The 18,515-nt window shown below is 51.9% G+C and overlaps 2 protein-coding genes across 4 annotated transcripts in view; both read right to left on the minus strand.

Annotated features, from left to right (window-relative positions):
- Positions 1–1,884: 1,884 nt before the first annotated feature.
- Positions 1,885–12,173, minus strand: SLC25A34 (solute carrier family 25 member 34). Of its 2 annotated transcripts, XR_013841609.1 has the most exons (6): positions 11,482–12,173; positions 9,325–9,390; positions 4,417–4,569; positions 3,692–3,826; positions 2,636–3,409; positions 2,325–2,339 (listed from the first exon to the last, which is right to left on the minus strand). XR_013841609.1 is itself a non-coding variant. In XM_079987225.1 (5 exons), exons 1-5 carry the CDS (start codon positions 11,938–11,940, stop codon positions 3,233–3,235), a joined length of 990 nt encoding a protein of 329 aa, XP_079843351.1. In that variant the 5' UTR covers positions 11,941–12,173; the 3' UTR covers positions 1,885–3,232. The 2 variants fall into 2 exon arrangements, 1 of the variants encoding a protein (XP_079843351.1); XM_079987225.1 differs by having other exon boundaries at positions 1,885–3,409.
- Positions 12,174–17,024: 4,851 nt separating this feature from the next.
- Positions 17,025–18,515, minus strand: part of PLEKHM2 (pleckstrin homology and RUN domain containing M2) — a 33,402-nt gene continuing 31,911 nt past the window's right edge. For both annotated transcript variants that reach the window (XM_079986853.1, XM_079986852.1), the window contains one exon: positions 17,025–18,506. In XM_079986853.1, coding sequence (XP_079842979.1) covers positions 18,369–18,506 — 138 coding nt within the window. In that variant the 3' untranslated portion in view covers positions 17,025–18,368. The remainder of the gene's footprint in view (positions 18,507–18,515) is intronic.

An 18,515-nucleotide genomic window follows, 5' to 3' on the forward strand; every position in this document is an offset into this window, starting at 1 on the left:
ATTTTAATAGTTTAATTGTTTAGTGAAATGTGCAGCTGAGCAATTAATGTGCAGAGTCACTGGCCACTGTGCACTTTCCTGTGAGGAAAATTTGTAGCATTTGGAGCTTTTTAGTTTACAGAAAAGATGAGTAAGAGGCAACATGTTAGAAACTTTGTCTAGTTCATGATTTTCTGAACTTGTGATGTTTTGATGATTTTGTTCCACATGGTGTCAAGCTCTTTTTAAAAAATGAGCCAGCTGTTTATAAATAAAATAGCCATCATGCGTATAGAGAAATTTATTTTACAACCTTCTGCTAGATGGCAGGAGAGAGGTTTGTGGACTTTGTGTGAAGCGGATTAAACTGGCTAGCAGGGCGGCATTGTTCGCTGATGACTCCTCTGCTGCTTCTCTTTTGCTATTTGTGCACCTCGGCCTTCCTCAAGCCGATGTTTTGAACTACAGCGCCCATCAGCCCCCAGCCAGCACAGCTGCATGGTGCTGGGGCTGATGGGAGATGTAGTCCAACTAGCTCAGAGGGCACCAGATTGACAAAGGCTGGCCTTGCTGATGACAACAGTCATGCTGAGCTCCCTTCCGTCCTTCTGTGTGCCTTGCTACCTTGTTCCCATCCTACAGAAGTACCACCGGGTGGGACCAGCCCATCCCTGTGAGCTTTCAGCCAAGGGCACCTGTAGAGAGTCAACAGTGTATACCTGGTGAGGTGGCACCTTCCGGTGGATTCCAGGTTGTGGTGTGACGTTGACGAAGGTGCCTGTTTATGTGCGAAGCTGAAAGTCCACAGGTGGGTGCGGCTGTTTGTCCCACAGCTGCTGTTCAGAAGTGCCCAGCCTGTGCACAACTCCCTCTTCCCTTCCCCAAACAAGATGCCCAGAGGAAGCCCATAAGCGGGATATGAAGACAGCAGCAACACTCTCCCACCTTTGCTTGAGGAAAAAACTGAACTTGGTGCACTAGTGAGCTGGAGCATAGCTGTCAAGCGTCCCTTATTTGGCGGGACAGTCCCTTATCCCAGCGCCATGTCCCGCTGCTGTCCCTTATTGATGAGGCTTCGTTTGGCTGCTGGCTGGGCTTTCTGCCTTTAGCTCGGAGGGGCTCAGAAGTTGAACATACCTGTGCCCAGAAAATCCCTTATTTTGGCTACTGATCCCTTATTTTCGAGGCTGCTGGTCCCTTATTTTCAAATCTGTAAGTTGACAGCTATGGGCTGGAGTGGTTTTGAGGGTGTCAGGCTATTGCAGTGGAGACCCAATTTCCAATCCCCTACCTGGCCATGAAGCGCACTGCCAATTGCTCCCTCTCAGCCTATCCTGCCTAACAGGGTTGTTGTGAGGATGAAATGTGGTGGAGAACGGTCCTTTTTTGCTGCTTCCCTGAGCTTATTTGGAGGAAAGGTGAACTAGAGATAAGAAGTGAGAACATAGAATGAGGAGGCTCTTACCTGTGGGGCTGTACAGGTGGGTTCTGTGTAGGCAAGAGAGTACATTGTGATTCCATCTCTCTCTCTCTCTCTCTCTCTCTCTCTCTTTCTCTCTGTGACAGTGTTTGCACAAAGGGATTTATTTAGCGCTCCCCAATATTACTACACCACACACACCATCGTCTGAGTGACCCTCACAACAACCTTGTGGGGCAGGGCAGTGCCCTTGTTCCCACCCCTGACTTTCTAAAGGTGCTTTAGCAACTCATGGTTGACTTTCTAGATTTGTGCTGGTGGGGGACAGGAGCTCCCTGCCAACTCCCCTGGAAAGAAAGTGGGGGACAAGGAGGCCTAATGTGGCTTAGAACCCACCCCCAGACCTATTTGCTGAACTGAACATTGCCTACTCATCCATGGAAACCCCCCCTCCAAAATGACACCTCCTGAGAGAGGGCTATAAATACAACAAAGTAGAAACAATCTTTATTGGGCTTGAGCTCTGCCCAGCCACTGGGCTCCAGTTACAGCAGCTGTTGGAGGAAACAAGATCACCTTGCTGAGCGAACCTGCCACCCCTGCTTCCCCAGTCCCGGAGGGAGGGGGGTGCTCTGCTCTTGGCAAGGTGCAAGGAGGACAGACGGGAACTTGGCAGGGTCCAAATGTCAGAGGCTAAGGCGTTGCCTGCGTCGCAGATGTCTCCGGAGGATTTTGACCTCAACCCAAAACACAGCTCTGCTGTTCTTGAAAGTGGCCACAGCTCCTCTCCTGCTTGCACTCCTCAAACTCCCATCTGATGGGTTCAGAGTTTCAAAACAGACCTATTGTCAGCTCTCCAGGGTTTCAGGCTGGGAGACTGAACCTGGCACTGCCTGCAAATGCCAAGGAGGCCACAGAGCTACAGCGCCTTCCCCAACTCCTGAGGACTGAATGGGCTTTGTGAGGGCCACTGCCTCTAGAACAGAAGCCTCCACCTCTTCAAAAAGCAGGAGCCTCTTCTGCTAAGGGCGAACCACTTTTGCCTCTCACTCTCTGCACATGTGCATTGTCTTTCTGCTCACCTTTCCCTGTCGCTTCTTTGGCTTTCTTCTCTTCCCCTGGCACAGGCAGGGGGACGTGCTGCAGTCTACCTTAGACCCAAGCTTTGGAGCCTTCTGCACCAACCAAAGCAACACTGGCCCATCAGGCCTCATAACTGGGAGAGCCTCACCGGGCCAGCCTTCTCATGCCATTTACCCTTTTATTTTGGTCTGTTAACGCCTGGTGCCCATTCTCTACCCATTTGGTTGCAGGGAGTGTGTGTCCCAAGGCAGGGGATGGACAGGATACTGTTTGCAGGCCACCAAACACCCAAATCTGCACAGGTGGAGCTGCAGCTAGTCCAGGGATGCCCCTCCCTGAGCAACTCACCCCTCCCAAAAAAGGTCATGTTGATGTGAAGCTGGTGTTTGGCTCGGAGGCAACAGTCCTTCTCGTGCACCGAGTGCGCGTTTGCAATTCTTGCTTTTCAGAAAGTTGGTTCTTGGAGACCGCTTCTCTGATGTCACACGACGAGTGAGAAAACAAGATGGGGAAGGGGCCAGGTGCTCCCAACCATCTCCTGGAAGAAGGAGCTGGACGACTGCCCCCACCCAAGACCTCTGGTCCAGGGAAAAGAAAACAGACAGCGCCGAAAGCCCCATTCTTCATTCCAAAGCTGCCTGGGAAAAGACCAGCCTCCCACCCCATGTTCTGGTCCCATCAGTGAGGCGGGGAGAGGGAGGAAGAGAGCAGGCGCCCCTCTCTTTGGAAATGTCTTTTCTTGCAGGGTTTTCAAGCCCCCTGGAGCTGGTAGGTGAATTTCCTCAGTTCGTCCCAGAAGAGGAGGCTGAGAATGGTGTGTGGTCCCAGGCGGAGGTAGGCAGGCCCCAGGCCCTTGTAGAGGGCCAGGACACCCTCCTTGCCGGTGACTTGCACCACGCAGTCGAAGAAGCCGCGGTAGTGCTTGCCCTGCGGGTGGCAGAGGGGAGAGAGACTGGTTAAAATCTGGACACACGGCCTGCAGAACAAGGGTGCTGCAACTCCTCTCACCATCCTTGACAGCTGACTGTGCTGACCGGTGGGAGCTGGGAATTCAGCAACACCTTGGGGGACTGCAGCTGCTCCCCATCCCTGAACTAGCCCCAGGCTGCTTCTATTTAGGCTCAGAGCCATGAAACTCCTCACCTCCCTCCACAAGCTTCTTGGGGTTCCTAAGGCTGCCAGTGACCATCCCTGGCACGAGAGACTTACCATGCCCAGCTCGTCCACTGGCTGGTTGTAGAGTCTGGTGCTCACCACGTCGAAGGGCGTCATAGCCACAGCAACAGCCACGCTGCTGATCATGCCACCAGCAAGCGCCACCATCCAGCTGTCTTCCTTGAACCACTGTGGGCAGAAGAGGGCAACAGTAAGGGGGGGTTGTCAGCCCCACCCCACCCGCTCTCGACAGCATCAGGATCGAGCAACAGGAAAAGCCACATAGGCTGAATATTGTATTTATTTATTTAAGGTATATACCACCTTCCCAAAGCAGCCCACGGCGGCCAACACATAAGCGATGAGACAGTTAAACCATGTAAAGATAAAGCAGGATAAAGGCCTTGAATTAAAAGGAAGGTGTTCAGCAGGTGCCAAAAGGCAACAGAGACAGCGCCTGTCACACATTTAATGGGAGAGAATTCCAAGGGGTTGGTGCTACCACCCAAAAGGCCCCGTTCCTACCCTGTGTGGAACGGATTTCCTGATGAGCTGGCCACCCTCTGCAGAGTGCAGGGATCAAGTGGGGTATATAAGGGGTGAGAGGATCTGCTAGAGGAATCAAACAAGCTGGCAGGGCTCATCTTGGAAAGGGGTTTAGGACGGGGTGGGTCTGAGGCGCTGCTGATAAACTAGACTTTTGTTCCAGGGGCAATGACAAAACCAGAGTCATGCAACTGCCACGGACCATCTCCCCCCTCCTCCGGCCCCCTCCTCACCTTTTGCTTCCTGACCCACTCTTTGGCGGAGGCGAAAGTGGCCAGCTGGACGGCCGAGCCCACCATGACGCGAGGCACGGCCCCATTCACCCCTCGCCACAGTCCCAGGAGGCCTTGCTTCTTGTAGATGGTCTCAAAGGCGCTGGAGACACTCTGCGGGGGGGAGAAAAGCTGCAGGGGTTAGTCAGCAGGGGGCAGCAGAGAGCAGGGGCAGCTGCCTGCATTGCCCCACTGTGGCGGGACACTCATCTGTGGCTTTGCCCCCCTCTTCTCGGTCTGGTAAGGGGGGGCAGGAAGGAAAGCCACACCCTTCTCAGGCTTCAAGCAGATCCTCCCCATAAACATGGGAACTATAGTTTACCCCTTACAGAGCTACAGTTCCCAGGATTTGGAGGTGATGTGCATTAAATTATAGAAATGTAGAAATGGAAGGCGTCCCAAGGGCCATTTAGTCCAACCCCTTCAAAATACGGTCCCCTATCCAATTTACTGTCCCTCAACCCACGCAGGTGGCGCTGTGGGTTAAAGCCTCAGCGCCTAGGGCTTGCCGATCGAAAGGTCGGTGGTTCGAATCCCTGCGGCGGGGTGCGCTCCCGCTGCTCGGTCCCAGCGCCTGCCAACCTAGCAGTTCGAAAGCACCTCCGGGTGCAAGTAGATAAATAGGGACCGCTTACCAGCGGGAAGGTAAACGGCGTTTCCGTGTGCGGCTCTGGCTCGCCAGAGCAGCGATGTCACGCTGGCCACGTGACCCGGAAGTGTCTCCGGACAGCGCTGGCCCCTGGCCTCTTAAGTGAGATGGGCGCACAACCCCAGAATCTGTCAAGACTGGTCCGTACGGGCAGGGGTACCTTTACCTTTACCTTATCCCCTATCCAATTTGAAACCATACCGGACCCTGCTTAGCTTTGCAAATGTGCTAGCAGTTTTATTGCTTGCATCACTAGGATGACTAGTTTTGTAGCTTCGTTCTCTCTCTTTCAAAGAGATACACCATCTGCTTCTGTTGCCTCAACCCAGACTTAATCTGAAGGCAAAAGGGCCAAGCCTACGAGGTCAAACTGCACTTCCTCCTCTCTTAGTGATGAAGAGTTGCACTCCAGACTCCTGAGGGGCTCAGGAAGGGTTTCAATGGAGTCCAAATTACCAGGGACACCAAAGAGCACATGATGCACCTATCCTGACCCATTTTGCTTTGGACAAAACAACAACAACAACCCTACCTCACCCACCAAGGCTGTTGTTGCATGAAGCAGACGGGAGAAATAATAATAATAATAATAATAATAATAATAATAATAATTTATTTATACCCTGCCCATCTGGCTGAGTTTCCCCAGCCACTCTGGGTGGCTCCCAATCGAGTGTTAAAAACAATACAGCATTAAATATTAAAAACTTCCCTAAACAGGGCTGCCTTCAGATGTCTCTTAAAGAGAAGATAGCTGCTTATTTCCTTCACATCTGAAGGGAGGGCGTTCCACAGGGTGGGTGCCACTACCGAGAAGGCCCTCTGTCTGGTACCCTGTAATCTCACTTCTCACAATGAGGGAACCGCTAGAAGGCCCTCGGCGCTGGACCTCAGTGTCCGGGCTGAACGATGGGGGTGGAGACGCTCCTTCTGGACCGAGGCCGTTTAGGGCTTTAAAGGTCAGCACCAACACTTTGAATTGTGCTTGGAAACGCACTGAGAGCCAATGCAGAAAGAGATCTTGCAGGGGGAGTACCTCTGAAATGAAATGAAGACTGTTCTCTTGGTTCCATGGGCCTGAAATTGAGGCCCACTTAAGGTCTGAAGTCATCCCCAGCTGGTAATCCCCCCACCCAGACCTGGTCCACCCATGAGGCAGCTGCCTTGGGCGGCAGAAAACCCTGGGGTGGTGCCCCTGTATGCCCAGGGCAAGCGGCATGGTCCTCTTTCACCCCAAGCAGTGAAATGGCATGCTCTGGCTCTGCCCCCTCACCCCAGAAGTGGTCCTCCTGTCTAATGGGGGATCTGGATTTCACATAAGACTGAGGAACGCCAGAGGACACAAGAGCCAAGTGGTCCAGTTTCATTTTTGATGTGAACAACTTGACTTCAGCTCCATGGCCACGGACGACCTCATGGGCACACGATGGAAGGATCCCCTTGGCCAGGGAAAGCAGATGCAGCACACAGACCAATGAATCTGCAGACCCTCCAAACGTCCCTATTTTCCAGGGACAGTCTCAGATTTACAGAAGCCATCCTGGTTTCTGATTTGATCCCAGAATGTCCCATTTTTCCTTAGGATGTGCCTATTTGCATCAGAGAAATGTTGGAGGCTATGGAGTTATGCCACCCCGAGCCAAGGAGATAAGTAACCAGACAACCTTTAGAAGACATCTGAAGGCAGTTTGTTTTAATGATGTTTTATTATGTTTTTATATATGTTGGAAGCCCCCCCCCCAGAGTTTGGGGCAACCCAGTTGTTGTTGTTGTTGTTGTTGTTGTTGTTGTTGTTGTTGTTGTTGTTGAATAAAGGGTAAAGGGACCCCTGACCATTAGGTCCAGTCGTGATCGACTCTGGGGTTGCAGCGCTCATCTCACTTTACTGGCCAAGGGAGCTGGCGTACAGCTTCCGAGTCATGTGGCCAGCATGACTAAGCTGCTTCTGGTGAACCAGAGCAGCGCACAGAAATGCCGTTTACCTTCCTGCCAGAGCGGTACCTATTTATCTACTTGCACTTTTGTGCTTTTGAATTGCTAGGTTGGCAGGAGCAGGGACCAAGCAACGGGAGCTCACCCCGTCGCAGGGATTCGAACCGCCGATCTTCTGAGCGGCAAGTCCTAGGCTCTAGAAGCTGTTATTTTCATTGGAGAAATATTGGAGGGTATGAATCTCATACCTCTGATTTACAGTGTTATTGAACGCTGTGGGTTTACTCTGCATAAAACACCTGAACACAAGTTGAACCAGGTGAGGGATGGAGTGTGGTAGATACTATCCAGGCCAGAGCTCTGAATCTCCTGATCTGAGGGTGGGTGGGCTCTGGGAGAGAGGGTCTTGCCCTGTGCCAGGGAGGGCAAAGGGAGCCACATCAGCAGGAACCCCCTGGCCGCTGGGCCTGGGACCAGCACACACCAGTGGCACAGCTGGAGGTCCCTTCCTCAGGCCCTTTGCTTCCGCCTCCCTGCTGGGAGAGAAGCCAGCCGGAGGGAGCTCAGGCCAAGGGGGAGGGTGCAGAGAGGACGTCCATGTTTTGCAAAACAAACATGCTGAGGTGGTTGGAAAGCAATCCGTGCGGAGCGGCACAAACAGCTGACGTCACCTGAGCTCGGGAACAAGCCAACGTCACCCTCTGCCCTCTCTTCTCCTTCCCCAACTCCTCCCATTCGGCAACTCTGGATGCTGCAAAACACTCACTTGGTTCTCAGGCTGGCAAAGTGAGAGGGCTGAGATTCTCCTTAAAAGCAAGAGAGCCCCCCACCCCTGTTCCGTTATGCCCAGGGAACGGGGTGGGGGAAATTCAGTGGCAGAGGCCAGGCATAATCCAAATTTAAACCTAACGGGGCAGAGAAAAGAAGAGAAAAGGAAGCAGAGTCTGCCTCTAACATGCCATAAGCCATGGGTAGGCAAACTAAGGCCTGGGGACCAGATCCGGCCCAGTCGCCTTCTAAATCCGGCCTGTGGACGGTCTGGGAATCAGCATGTTTTTACATGAGTAGAATGTGTCCTTTTATTTAAAATGCATCTCTGGGTTATTTGTGGGGCATAGGAATTTGTCCCCCCCCAAAAAAAAAAATATAGTCCGGCCCCCCACAAGGTCTGAAGGACAGTAGACCGGCTGAAAAAGTTTGCTGCCCCCTGCATTAAGCTGTCTAAGATGGCACACTAAATATTGGCGTGGTGGGCATACCAGAACTCCCTGGAAGAATAAGAATAGCCCCTGTTGGCTGGAACAGGGCTGAGCAAAGCCAGACCATATTGCTGGACTTCAACTCCGGCCATCGCTTATACCACCCCTTATACCGAGGCAGTCCATGGGTCCATCTAGGTCTGTCTCATTTATACATTGACTGGCAGCAGTGGCTCTCCAGAGCTTCAAGACAGGGGTCACCCCCAGCCCTACTTGGAGACGTTGCTGGGTCTCAAACCTGTGACATTGTGCATGCAAAGCAGAAGCTCTGTCACTGAGCTATGGCCCTTCCTCGGCCACATTGGCAGCTGGGAGTTGGAGTCCAACGCCATCACCTATAGGGGCACTGCGTTGCCCATCCCTGCTCTAGAGGCGCCTCTTTGTCAATGAATCAACCCTCCTCTGCGGCGACTGCTAGGACCGGGGACAGCGGGCAACAAGGAGAGCTGCTCCAAGCCATTTTGCAGCCTCAGAAAGAAGTGGCACACACACACACACAGGCGTAACACGTCACTGCTGCTGCTGCTGACCACTCCACAAGCACCGCCTGAGGCAGCTGCCTCACACTGCCTAATGGAAGAGGCGGCCCTGGCAGTTACGGTGGCTGCTGATTGGCTGGCTGTCATTTATACAGAAAGTGTCCAGACGATGCTGCCAGAGCATGGTAGCCCTCAGCCCAAAGGCCTTGGGTGTGCTCAACCAGTGCTTTCTTCCAGGCTGGCTGTCTCCACCAATCCTTGCTCCTCTTCTCTGCAGCAACCAACCCCTTCCCCTTTAAATGGTCCCAGCTGGGGGGGGGGAGGTTCCGCTAGAGCATCTGCTCTGCATGCAGAAGGTCATTCCCAGTTTTAAAAAGACCCATTGGCAGCTGATGGTTAGGTGGCCCGGCCTGATAGAAGACGGTTTTCTGTGTTCCTCCTGCATACACAACAGACTAGACATCACACACACACACACACTCAGAGGCCACCCCCTGCAAATTCACCCCCCAAAGCCTCATCGCCGCCACCCCCCTGACCCCCAGCTCACCTGGTGGTTGTGCTGGTGCCCCACGGCGATGGCGGCCAAAGTCTGGGCCTGGAGATGCGTCTTGACCTGGAGTTGCAAGCAGAGGAGAAAGGTCAGCGAGAGCAGAGGCAGGTGGCAGGAGTCGTCCGTCCCCCCACCGCAGATTGTTTGAACCACTGGCTCCTTTGCAGAAAGAGGTGGACTCTGCCCGACCTTGCAGGCAACAATAACGCCTCCACCTTCTCTGCTCTGTCAACACCCTGGAGAGGTACCTTGGGGACAGTTACATAACTCTACCTGGCTGGTGATCAGACTTTTGAGCACCCCAGGAAGGTGCGGCGCAGCTCCTCTTTCCAACGGCCAGCCCCTAGGCCAGGTTACAGAGGGCTTATGGTCCGTCTCACCCTCAGGGAAGTGGAACCTCATTTCAGGCAGGCTGGAGCCCAGAGGGTGTCTTCTCCCTGAACCGTGCAGTGTGGATACTGGAGATTTTGCTAGCGTTTAGCAGGGCCCTGTCAGCAGGTGTGCTGACTTGCATAAGATATTGGGGAGGGGGCCCAGGTAGGTCCCATCCCACATAATCAATCACAAGATGCAGCACACACACACGCCTGTATGAATGGCAACGCCAATCACATTTTTCTGGGGGGGGGGGCAGCCCCTTCAAATATTTTATTGGGGCAGCTCCTAAGCCTGCCAGGTCTTGGCCTTGTCTTCAGAAGTCCTGAGCTCCCCTGAAGGGTGTGTTAGGCTGTAACACAGATAGCAAAATAGCCACCCTTCATCTATGCCCCCAGCTCTCTAAGAATGTCTTAACCACCAGGTCTTCAGAAAAATAGGTACCACTCCCCATCTTTTCCTCACTGGTGCTCACTCTGTGCCGTATCTTTTAAAGCACACAACTTTCCCTTCGTTCTGTGCCGGACCTCAGCATCCTCTGATGCTACTTGGGATCCTTGTTCAGACCACAGGTTGGTGGGTGGAGAAAGGCTCTCGCCTGGGCTCCTCTGGTGTCAGGCTGGGGCCAGTGGAAATTGCAGCCCAAAACATGCTAGAGACAAGCTTGATCCAGGGCGGCCAGTGCAAGATTGATAGGCCGTGCATTTCACATGCACCTAACCTCTAGCAAAGAGCGGTTTTGTATCCCAGGCACAAATGAGCAAGATTGCCCCAGGTTTGTGCGCTTGAGCTCTCTTCTGGGCAAGGAGGAGGAGGCTGTGAGAAGGTCAGACATCCCCTGGAAATCTTGCTCCTACGTTGCCCACATTTCACAGCCTGCCTTCGCTGAGACAAGACTCTTGGCAGCTTTACGAAACAGGAACAGCTTCTAGGAATGCTGCAGAGCAACTCTTGCAACCCCACACAGGGCTACCCTAAAGCTCTAGGACGGACGGTTGGACAGACAAGACAGACCCAAGCAACCAGCAGCCATTTTCTGGGGTGGTTGGTAGCTGTTTGTGGAAGAAACTGTTCAGCCCTCCAGGGTTTTTTTCCGTTTCTGTCCTGCCATTCCTCCAGGGAGCTCACAGCAGCGGTATATGGGGTTCCCTCCTCATTTTATACTCACATCTACCCAGTGAGGTGGGTGAGACTGAGACTGGCTCAAGACTATACTTTCAGGGATCATCCAGTGAGCTTCATGGCTGTTTGGGGATTTGAACTCAGCTCTGGTCCTAGCCCAGCACTAACCACTACAGCACTCTGGCTCTCAATGGGCAAGGGGTGGGGGACGTCACAGCTGTTCTACAGACCACCAGCGGGTATCTGAGAGACACAGCAAGAGAGGCGCAACAGGAATGCCTCGGATGTGGCAGACCTGTGCTGAAAAATCCCATTTCTGACACAAGCACAGTTCATGGCCAGAGGCCAACTGCCTCAGCTTCCTGCTCTGTAAAATGGGAGCAAGCCATGTGAAAGGGAGCCGCCTGATACACGGGCAAAACAGGACACGGGTTCACAACAGAATTACTGCAGATTTGTGGGGCTTGGCCAGCTTTCTGCCTGCCTCAGTTCTAGCTCTGCAAGATGGGGATAATGAGAACTGGCCTGTGTGCAAGGTTCAGATGACAAAATAACATATTTCTACTTGCTACAAAGCAGGGGTCACGGAGACACAAGGCTGCCCACTGCCCTGAAGCCAGCTCGGCTTGCCAGGCAGAGCATCGCCAGGAGACTCACCAGATAGGCTGGGCTGCCCACGAAGGCCCCCAGCGCCCCGGCCACAGCCCCTGCCATGATGGTCCCGCCCGGCTGCTGCGTCAAGCCGATGTCTTCGGCGTGGGAGTAGAAGAAGAAGCGCACGCCGTTCATCAGTCCCTGGTAGAGCAGCCCGGCCGTCAGGCCTTTCTGGAGCCCCCGGAGCCCGTCAGCCCGGCTGACAGCCACCATGGCGTGCAGGACCCCCCGGTAATGGCGAGGGTAGGTGCCCCGCGAGCGGAGCTCCCCTTGCAGCTGCAGGCGGGTCTTCACCACCTCCAGAGGGTTGGTGAAGACGCAGGCCATGCAGCAGGCCGTGGCCCCCAGCACAAAATCCACCGGAGGAGAGATGGAGAGCATGGCTGCCGTGTGGCTGCGTGGGGGCTCCATGGTGTGGCCCCCGCTGGCCCAGCTGTTGATGGGGACGACCTGGCAGGACATGCAGGGGGGTCTCCTCTGAAACTGAGCTAGCAGAGTTCTGTCTCCAGAGAAGTTTGGTGGGACCGCAGGTGGGCCCCAGCAGGAGCCTGCTTGGCCAGTGCCAATGCCGCCACCAACTCCTCCTTTCCTAGGGAGATCAGCCCCTCTCCTCCGGCAACCAGCTTCTCACTTCCTGCCCTGCTCTCCAGCTTGCTCTGTGCCATGCAAGCTTGTTTGTGCCACTTGAGTGACACCTTTGGGCTTATATCGCTGGCCAGCCCCCTCCCTCAGCTGACTCTCCGCCTCTGGGAGGGATGTTTTGGTGGTGCCTTCCTCTCTACAGTATTTGCCTGGGTGCCAGGGAAGGGGTTGGGCAATGGAGGGAAGCAGGCAAAATGTAGGGGAAAGTTCACACACACACCCACCCACCCCCCACCCCCCTTCTGCCTGCCTCCCTCTTTTGTTTACTGGAGATCATTTTGCTCCTGAGCTTGCAGGAACACACTGCTCTGCAAGTGGGAGGCGGGGGGGGGGGGGAGAGATTCAGCTCTTTCCAGACCAGAACAAAAAAAAAAAACCCCAACCCCAGCGGCCAGCCTTGAATTCCTGAAAAAGTGTGATTAGCAGGATGCATTCCTTGCGGGGAGAGCAGTCCAGTCAGCTAGGCAGGCAACACACACACATGTGGGCGTTTTTTTCATCATGTACACATACCCAGAGTCATCCAAGAGGAATCCGTGTCATCCAATTTTTATCAGGATTCTAAGGTCTCAAATACAGAATTAATGTTCATAAATGTATATGTGTTTGAAATAGCACAGAAGAGCAACCCTGAAGCTATTTTGACTCTCCCAATTTGACCTCAAATATTTCTCTGCAAGGAGGAAGGAAATGGGAAAAGCTTTCCTATTGTCTTTGGACTGTAGGGGTTTACACCTTCCTGCAAATACAGCCTGGCAAGTATTAGTTAAGCTGAGCAAAGGTATCAAAATGTGTAAGAAATTCAGGAACTGAAGTATTTGCCATCTCCAAGGTATGGCCAGGCTACTCAGAAAATGCAATCAAGTACCGTAAGTCATTATCAGGTATTCTGGCAGACAGAGAAGCGACTCTCTCTCTCTCTCTTTTTTTTTAGAATAATTTTTATTGAATTTTCCATTATACAAATTTACCATATCAAACAATTTTCACAAATTTCAATTTTTTGGACTTCCCTCAGCTTCTCTGCCAATCATCCATATTTTCCCATTTTTACACATTTTCTAAATTTAATATTGCATTTTTAGATTGCCCTTACTGTCCTGTTTCTGTTTAACAATACTCCTCTCACTTCACAAAGCCTCTTTAAATCCCACTAGCGTTATTTGTTCATCACATATACTTTTCAGATATTCTGCAAATTTTCCCCAGTCCTCGATGAACTTGTGGTCCCGTTGATATCTTATCTTCCCAGTTAGTTTATCCAGTTCTGCATAGTCTATGAGTTTCGTCCTCCATTCTCCGAAAATCGGTAGTTCCTCCTGTTTCCATTTTTGGGCCATTAAGATTCTTGCTGCTGTTACTGCGTATTGGAAAAGTTTGTGATCACTTCTATTTATCCCTCTTCCTGTTATTCCTAACAGAAAGGCTTCTGGTTTCTTTACAAATGTATATTTCAACATCTTCTTCAACTCATTATATATCATTTCCCAGAAACCCTTTACTTTCTTACACTCCCACCACATATGATAAAATGATCCTTCTTTTTCTTTACATTTCCAACACTTATTGCATGTTTTAAACATTTTTGCTAACTTAACCAGTGTAATATACCATCTATATACCATTTTCATCATATTCTCCTTTAACGCAGTACATGCTGTGGATTTTATATTTTCATTCCATACTTTCTGCCAATCATCCATTATATCCAAAATCTCTAGCCCAATGTATCATAACCGACTTTACTTCCTCATCCATCGTATGCCATTCCAACAACATTTTATACATTTTTGACAATATTTTATTATCATTGTTTATTATCTCTGTTTGAAATTTCAATTCACTTTCTGCATATCCACTTTCTTTAAAATATTTTTTAAACATTTCATTTACCTGAAAATAGTGCAACCAATCAAACACATATTCTTTTACTTGTTCATATGGCTTCATTTTCCATTTTCCTCCTTCTTTAATTATTAATTCTCCATATGTAATCCAATTCTCTCTCATATTAATTTTCTTTACACTCATAACCTCTAATGGAGACAGCCAGTGTGAGACTTTAGGTTCTAATACATTTTTATACCTATCCCATATTTCAATTAAAGATCTCCGGAAGATATGATTCTCAAAACCCTTATGACTTTTCTTCTTCTCCAACCATAAATACGAGTGCCATCCAAATCTGTTATCAAATCCTTCTAGATCTAACAATTTATTATTTTTTAATTTTATCCATGCCTTCAACCAACAGAGACAGGATGCTTCATAATATAATTTCAAGTCTGGCAGGGCAAAGCCTTCTCTTTCCTTCGCATCTGTTAATAACTTAAATTGTATTCTTGGCATTTTACCCTGCCAGATATATCTTGAAATTATTTTCTGCCACTCTTTAAAGATCATAGTCCCTTTGATTATAGGAATCATTTGAAATAAGAGTAACATCTTTGGAAGTACACTCATCTTAATCGTTGAAATTCTGCCCCAAAAAGAGAGTTTCATCCTTCCCCATACCTCCAGGTCTTTTTTAATTCCATTCCACACCGGTGTATAATTATTTTGGAATAAGTCAATATTTTTTGAAGTCAACCATATTCCCAAGTATTTTACCTTCTTTGCCACTTCAATTCCTGTTTCTTGTGAGAAGCAACACTCTCAAATTTCTGCTGGAGACCGCCTCCTTTTGTGATGTATGTATGATGTTTTGGGGGTGGTCTTGGGCAATTTCAAAAGTCTTTATAGGGGCTTGCACACCATTGTTCTGGGTCTCTCCTACCTCCTTGCAGGGGGGGGGGGAACTCTTGCAACAGAAAAATAAAGATCCCTCTTGCTTTCTATGGATCTTGCCTCCATCCATTAATCTTTGACCGATCATGGACTTAGGGGACTCAGTCACTTGGGGAGCTGGGCAGCAAAAACCAAACCCCCTATTTTTTCTATAATACAATGAAGCTGAATTTGGGGAGATTCATAGAGTTGGCAGGGACCCTGAGAATCATCTAATCCAATCCCCTGCTGTCCCTTAAGGGGATCAAACCTGCAACCATGGCATTTTCAGCACCACACTCTAACCAACTGACCTATCAAGTCTGGAAAGGCAGAGGAACAGGCCCAGTGAAGACCAACATAGATAAGAATCTGAAGAAAGCCTGGAAGCAGTGGCGGAGGAAGAGAGCAAGGGCGGCAGTCTCTGAGGGGGGTGACAAGAGAACACCCCACACGGGGCTCAGCCCACCGCCCCCGGTTGCAGCAGTGCGAGCCATCGCCATTGCGCCACCGCCACTGCGTGTGGTTTCCTCCGCTGCCGCTGCCGTGAGCGGAGGATCCCTCTGCCATCTGTATGGTGCATGCGCAGCCACACATGCGCTGTATGTAGCAGCGTTGCGCATGCACCGCCAGGCAGTTTGCTCCAAAGGAAGACTGAGGGCAACCACCACACTGTTGCAACTCTCAGCCACTGGGATTGAGAGGCGTTTATGGCCTCCAGCTGCAGAGGATGGCTAAGGATGGCAGTGCAGTGGCAGGTCCCGACACTGGGTGTGAATCTCGGCAAACGACGCACCAAGAATCCTGCCCCGGGCACACAGTGCCTCTGCTGCTGGGCATGCGTGGCCCTTCCACAGAGGCAGAGCAGGAGCACGTCTTGAGCACGTGTCCAAAGAGGGCAGGCAGCAACCCCTGTGCCCGAAAAAGAGCAGCTGGCTCGGTCTGGAGGCGTCTTCTTGTCAACAGCTCGAAATAGCATGTCTCGGGAGAGTGTGGCATTGCTGATGCTTGCATAAGATGCACTGAGAGGACAGAAACATGGAAGGGTGCCGAGGAGGAGGCAGGTTGGGAACTAGGGCACAGGAGGGGGCAAAGGGACCCCTGGCTGCCCTTTGCCCTGGTTGTGGAGCCTCCTGCACCCATCTGGGGGCACCAGCTTCTCCTGCTCTTGGGAGCGGCCCTGAGGCCTTACTGTGCAAAAGGCACATGAGGTCTGTTTCCATTTTGGGATCTCTACAAGTTGGCACTTCCTGCCAGGACTGCAAAGGTTAGAAAAGCCTCCCCCCCCCCTGGCAATGGACTGGATTGCCTTGGCCTCAGCCTCTTCCCTGGCATAGGAATCTGCCTTACACTCATTCAGACCACTGGGTCCATCAAGTTCTGTATTGTCTGCACTGAGTGGCAGCAACTATTCAAAGTCTCTCCCCCAGGCAGAGTCCTTTCCCAGGCTGAGGCCTTTTTACCAAATGACACCCGAGGCTCCGTTCCTCACCTTAAAGCACAAACAGGTAACCAACAGAGGAAGGAGACGAGAGAACAGAAGCCAAGATTAAACTGAGAGAACAATTTGTCAAATCCCTTTGGAGAACAAACCGCCAGAGAAGAGCAGGCTGGTCCTCCCTCCGCCTTGGCAAATAAAACCACCCTACAACTCTCATCAGCACAAGGGTGGCGCTGTGGGTTAAACCACAGAGCCTAGGACTTGCCGGTCAGAAGGCCGGTGGTTCGAATCCCCGTGACGGGGTGAGCTCTCGTTGCTCGGTCCCTGCTCCTGCCATCAAAGTGCAAGTAGATAAATAGGTACCACTCTGGAGGGAAGGTAAACTGCGTTTCCATGTGTTGCTCTGGTTTGCCAGAAGCGGCTTAGACATGCTGGCCACATGATCCGGAAGCTGTACGCCGGTTCCCTTGGCCAATAAAGCAAGATGAGCGCCGCAACCCCAGAGTCGTCCGCGACTGGACCTAACGGTCAGGGGTCCCTTTACCTTTACAACTCCCATCATCCTTAGCTAGCAAGACCATTGGTCAGGGATTATGGGAATTGTAGTCTGAAAACAGCTGGAGACCCAAGACTGGGAACCACTGAGCTACAGGGAGCTTTCAGGTCACCCCCTGATGTCCCAGGCAAGCAGGCAGACTCAGCATTAACCAATGAGTATTTATTACAGGGTAGGAGGGGAGATGTATGTGCAGATACATTCTGCCACACAGGCCACCTCTTGGGGGGAGGGGAGACCCCCGCATGAACGCATATAATACATTAGCAAGTCTTTTCTCTGTTAAAGAAAAATTAAAATACCAACAGCTTAAAAAAAAACACACCACCACCCTCTTCAGGCAAATAAAACCCGAACCCTGCTTATCATGGCTGGGATAACCAATGCGGCCCCTGCTTCCTATAGATTTGCTCTTGGCATAAACAGATCAGCACCACCCACCCAGCACCCCCCAGCAGCATTACCACTGCCCTAAAGCCAGCCAGGAGGGAGGCAGGCAGAGAGGGACTCCCCTCCTGCAAAACAACAGGAATGTGAAGAGGCAGGATCTGCACAGACCAGCAGCTGCCAGGGCTGACTGCCCCCTCCCCAAAGGAAGCTTCTCTGGTTGCAAGGGGCAAGGAGGAGAAGAGGATCTCACTGCACCAGGTCAAAGCCCACTCCTGACAACAGGTCCTTTCCTGGGAAACTCCACTCCACCCAGGGAAACCTGGGGACAGAGCGCCACCTGCTGGCCTAGCAGAGGAAGTTGCCGGTGCCGCCACTCCCAGCCTGGCTGCTCCTTCTCAGCTTCCTTGAAGAGATGGCAAAGGCCCGATCCGCTGTGCCAGCTTTGCCCAGTAGCCTGCTGAGACCAGGGCAGAGGGGCTGGAGACAGGCAGAGATCCCTTCACAGAACAAGAACATCTGGGGGACGAAGGAGAGATGGGAGAGCAGCAGGCGGAGATTTGTCTGTACCTCAGGGTGGGGCGAAAGTGGAATAAGACCGGCGACTTTCTGCTTCGTTTTGACAAGAGAAATGCATGCAGGGTGTCCACCACGTCCCAACCTTGCCTCATCCTAACAGCTCCAGACCTCCCGGCCCGTGCCCCTCTACCCCATCCCCGTTAATAAGAGATTAGTATTCTTCGAAGATGAGGCCTTGCCACCAAGCCCCTGGGAGGGCTGCCAGCGGAGCGCCAGCAAGCCAGTCCTGTTCACCGCTGCCGGCAGCCCTTGTACCGTAACCTCCAGCTGAGATGTAGCAGCAGAAGGCCAGATGCAGAAGGTGGGCCCGGTGGAAGTTGCTCGAGGATCGCAGTGCTTCATCGGCCTATTATTACACGTGCACACTCACTCACTCAGTCACCCACACGGCCCTCTTTCGTCTCCAGCTGGATTCTGCCGCCGGGGAAGCCCAGCTCCACTTCAAGCAGCCTCTGGCTCGTGAAGAAGGCCAATGCCTGCGCTGCCGCAGAGTCGTGTTTCTCCCTGCCAGCCGGGAGGCTAACACCAGGGGTCCCGGGAAGCCCTTCCGCGGCAAAGGCTGTCGCTCCGCTGCCAGGCGCTGTGGATCAAGCTTATGGCGTCCTCGCACTTCTTCCGGATGGAGGCGTCCTCGATTGGCTTGTGCAGGAGGTCCACCTGTCAGGG

This window comes from Podarcis cretensis (genome assembly GCF_951804945.1).
Source record: "Podarcis cretensis genome assembly, chromosome: 8".
Classification (NCBI taxonomy): Eukaryota; Metazoa; Chordata; class Lepidosauria; order Squamata; family Lacertidae; genus Podarcis; species Podarcis cretensis.

Coding starts and splice junctions, on each gene's coding strand:
- SLC25A34 (XM_079987225.1), bottom strand. CDS start 11,940: ATGTCCTGCCAGGTCGTCCCCATCAACAGCTGGGCCAGCGGGGGCCAC. Junction 9,391..11,481: donor TGGGCAGCCCAGCCTATCTG/GTGAGTCTCCTG, acceptor TTGCAACTCCAG/GTCAAGACGCATCTCCAGGC. Junction 4,570..9,324: donor GGCACCAGCACAACCACCAG/GTGAGCTGGGGG, acceptor TCCCCCCCGCAG/AGTGTCTCCAGCGCCTTTGA.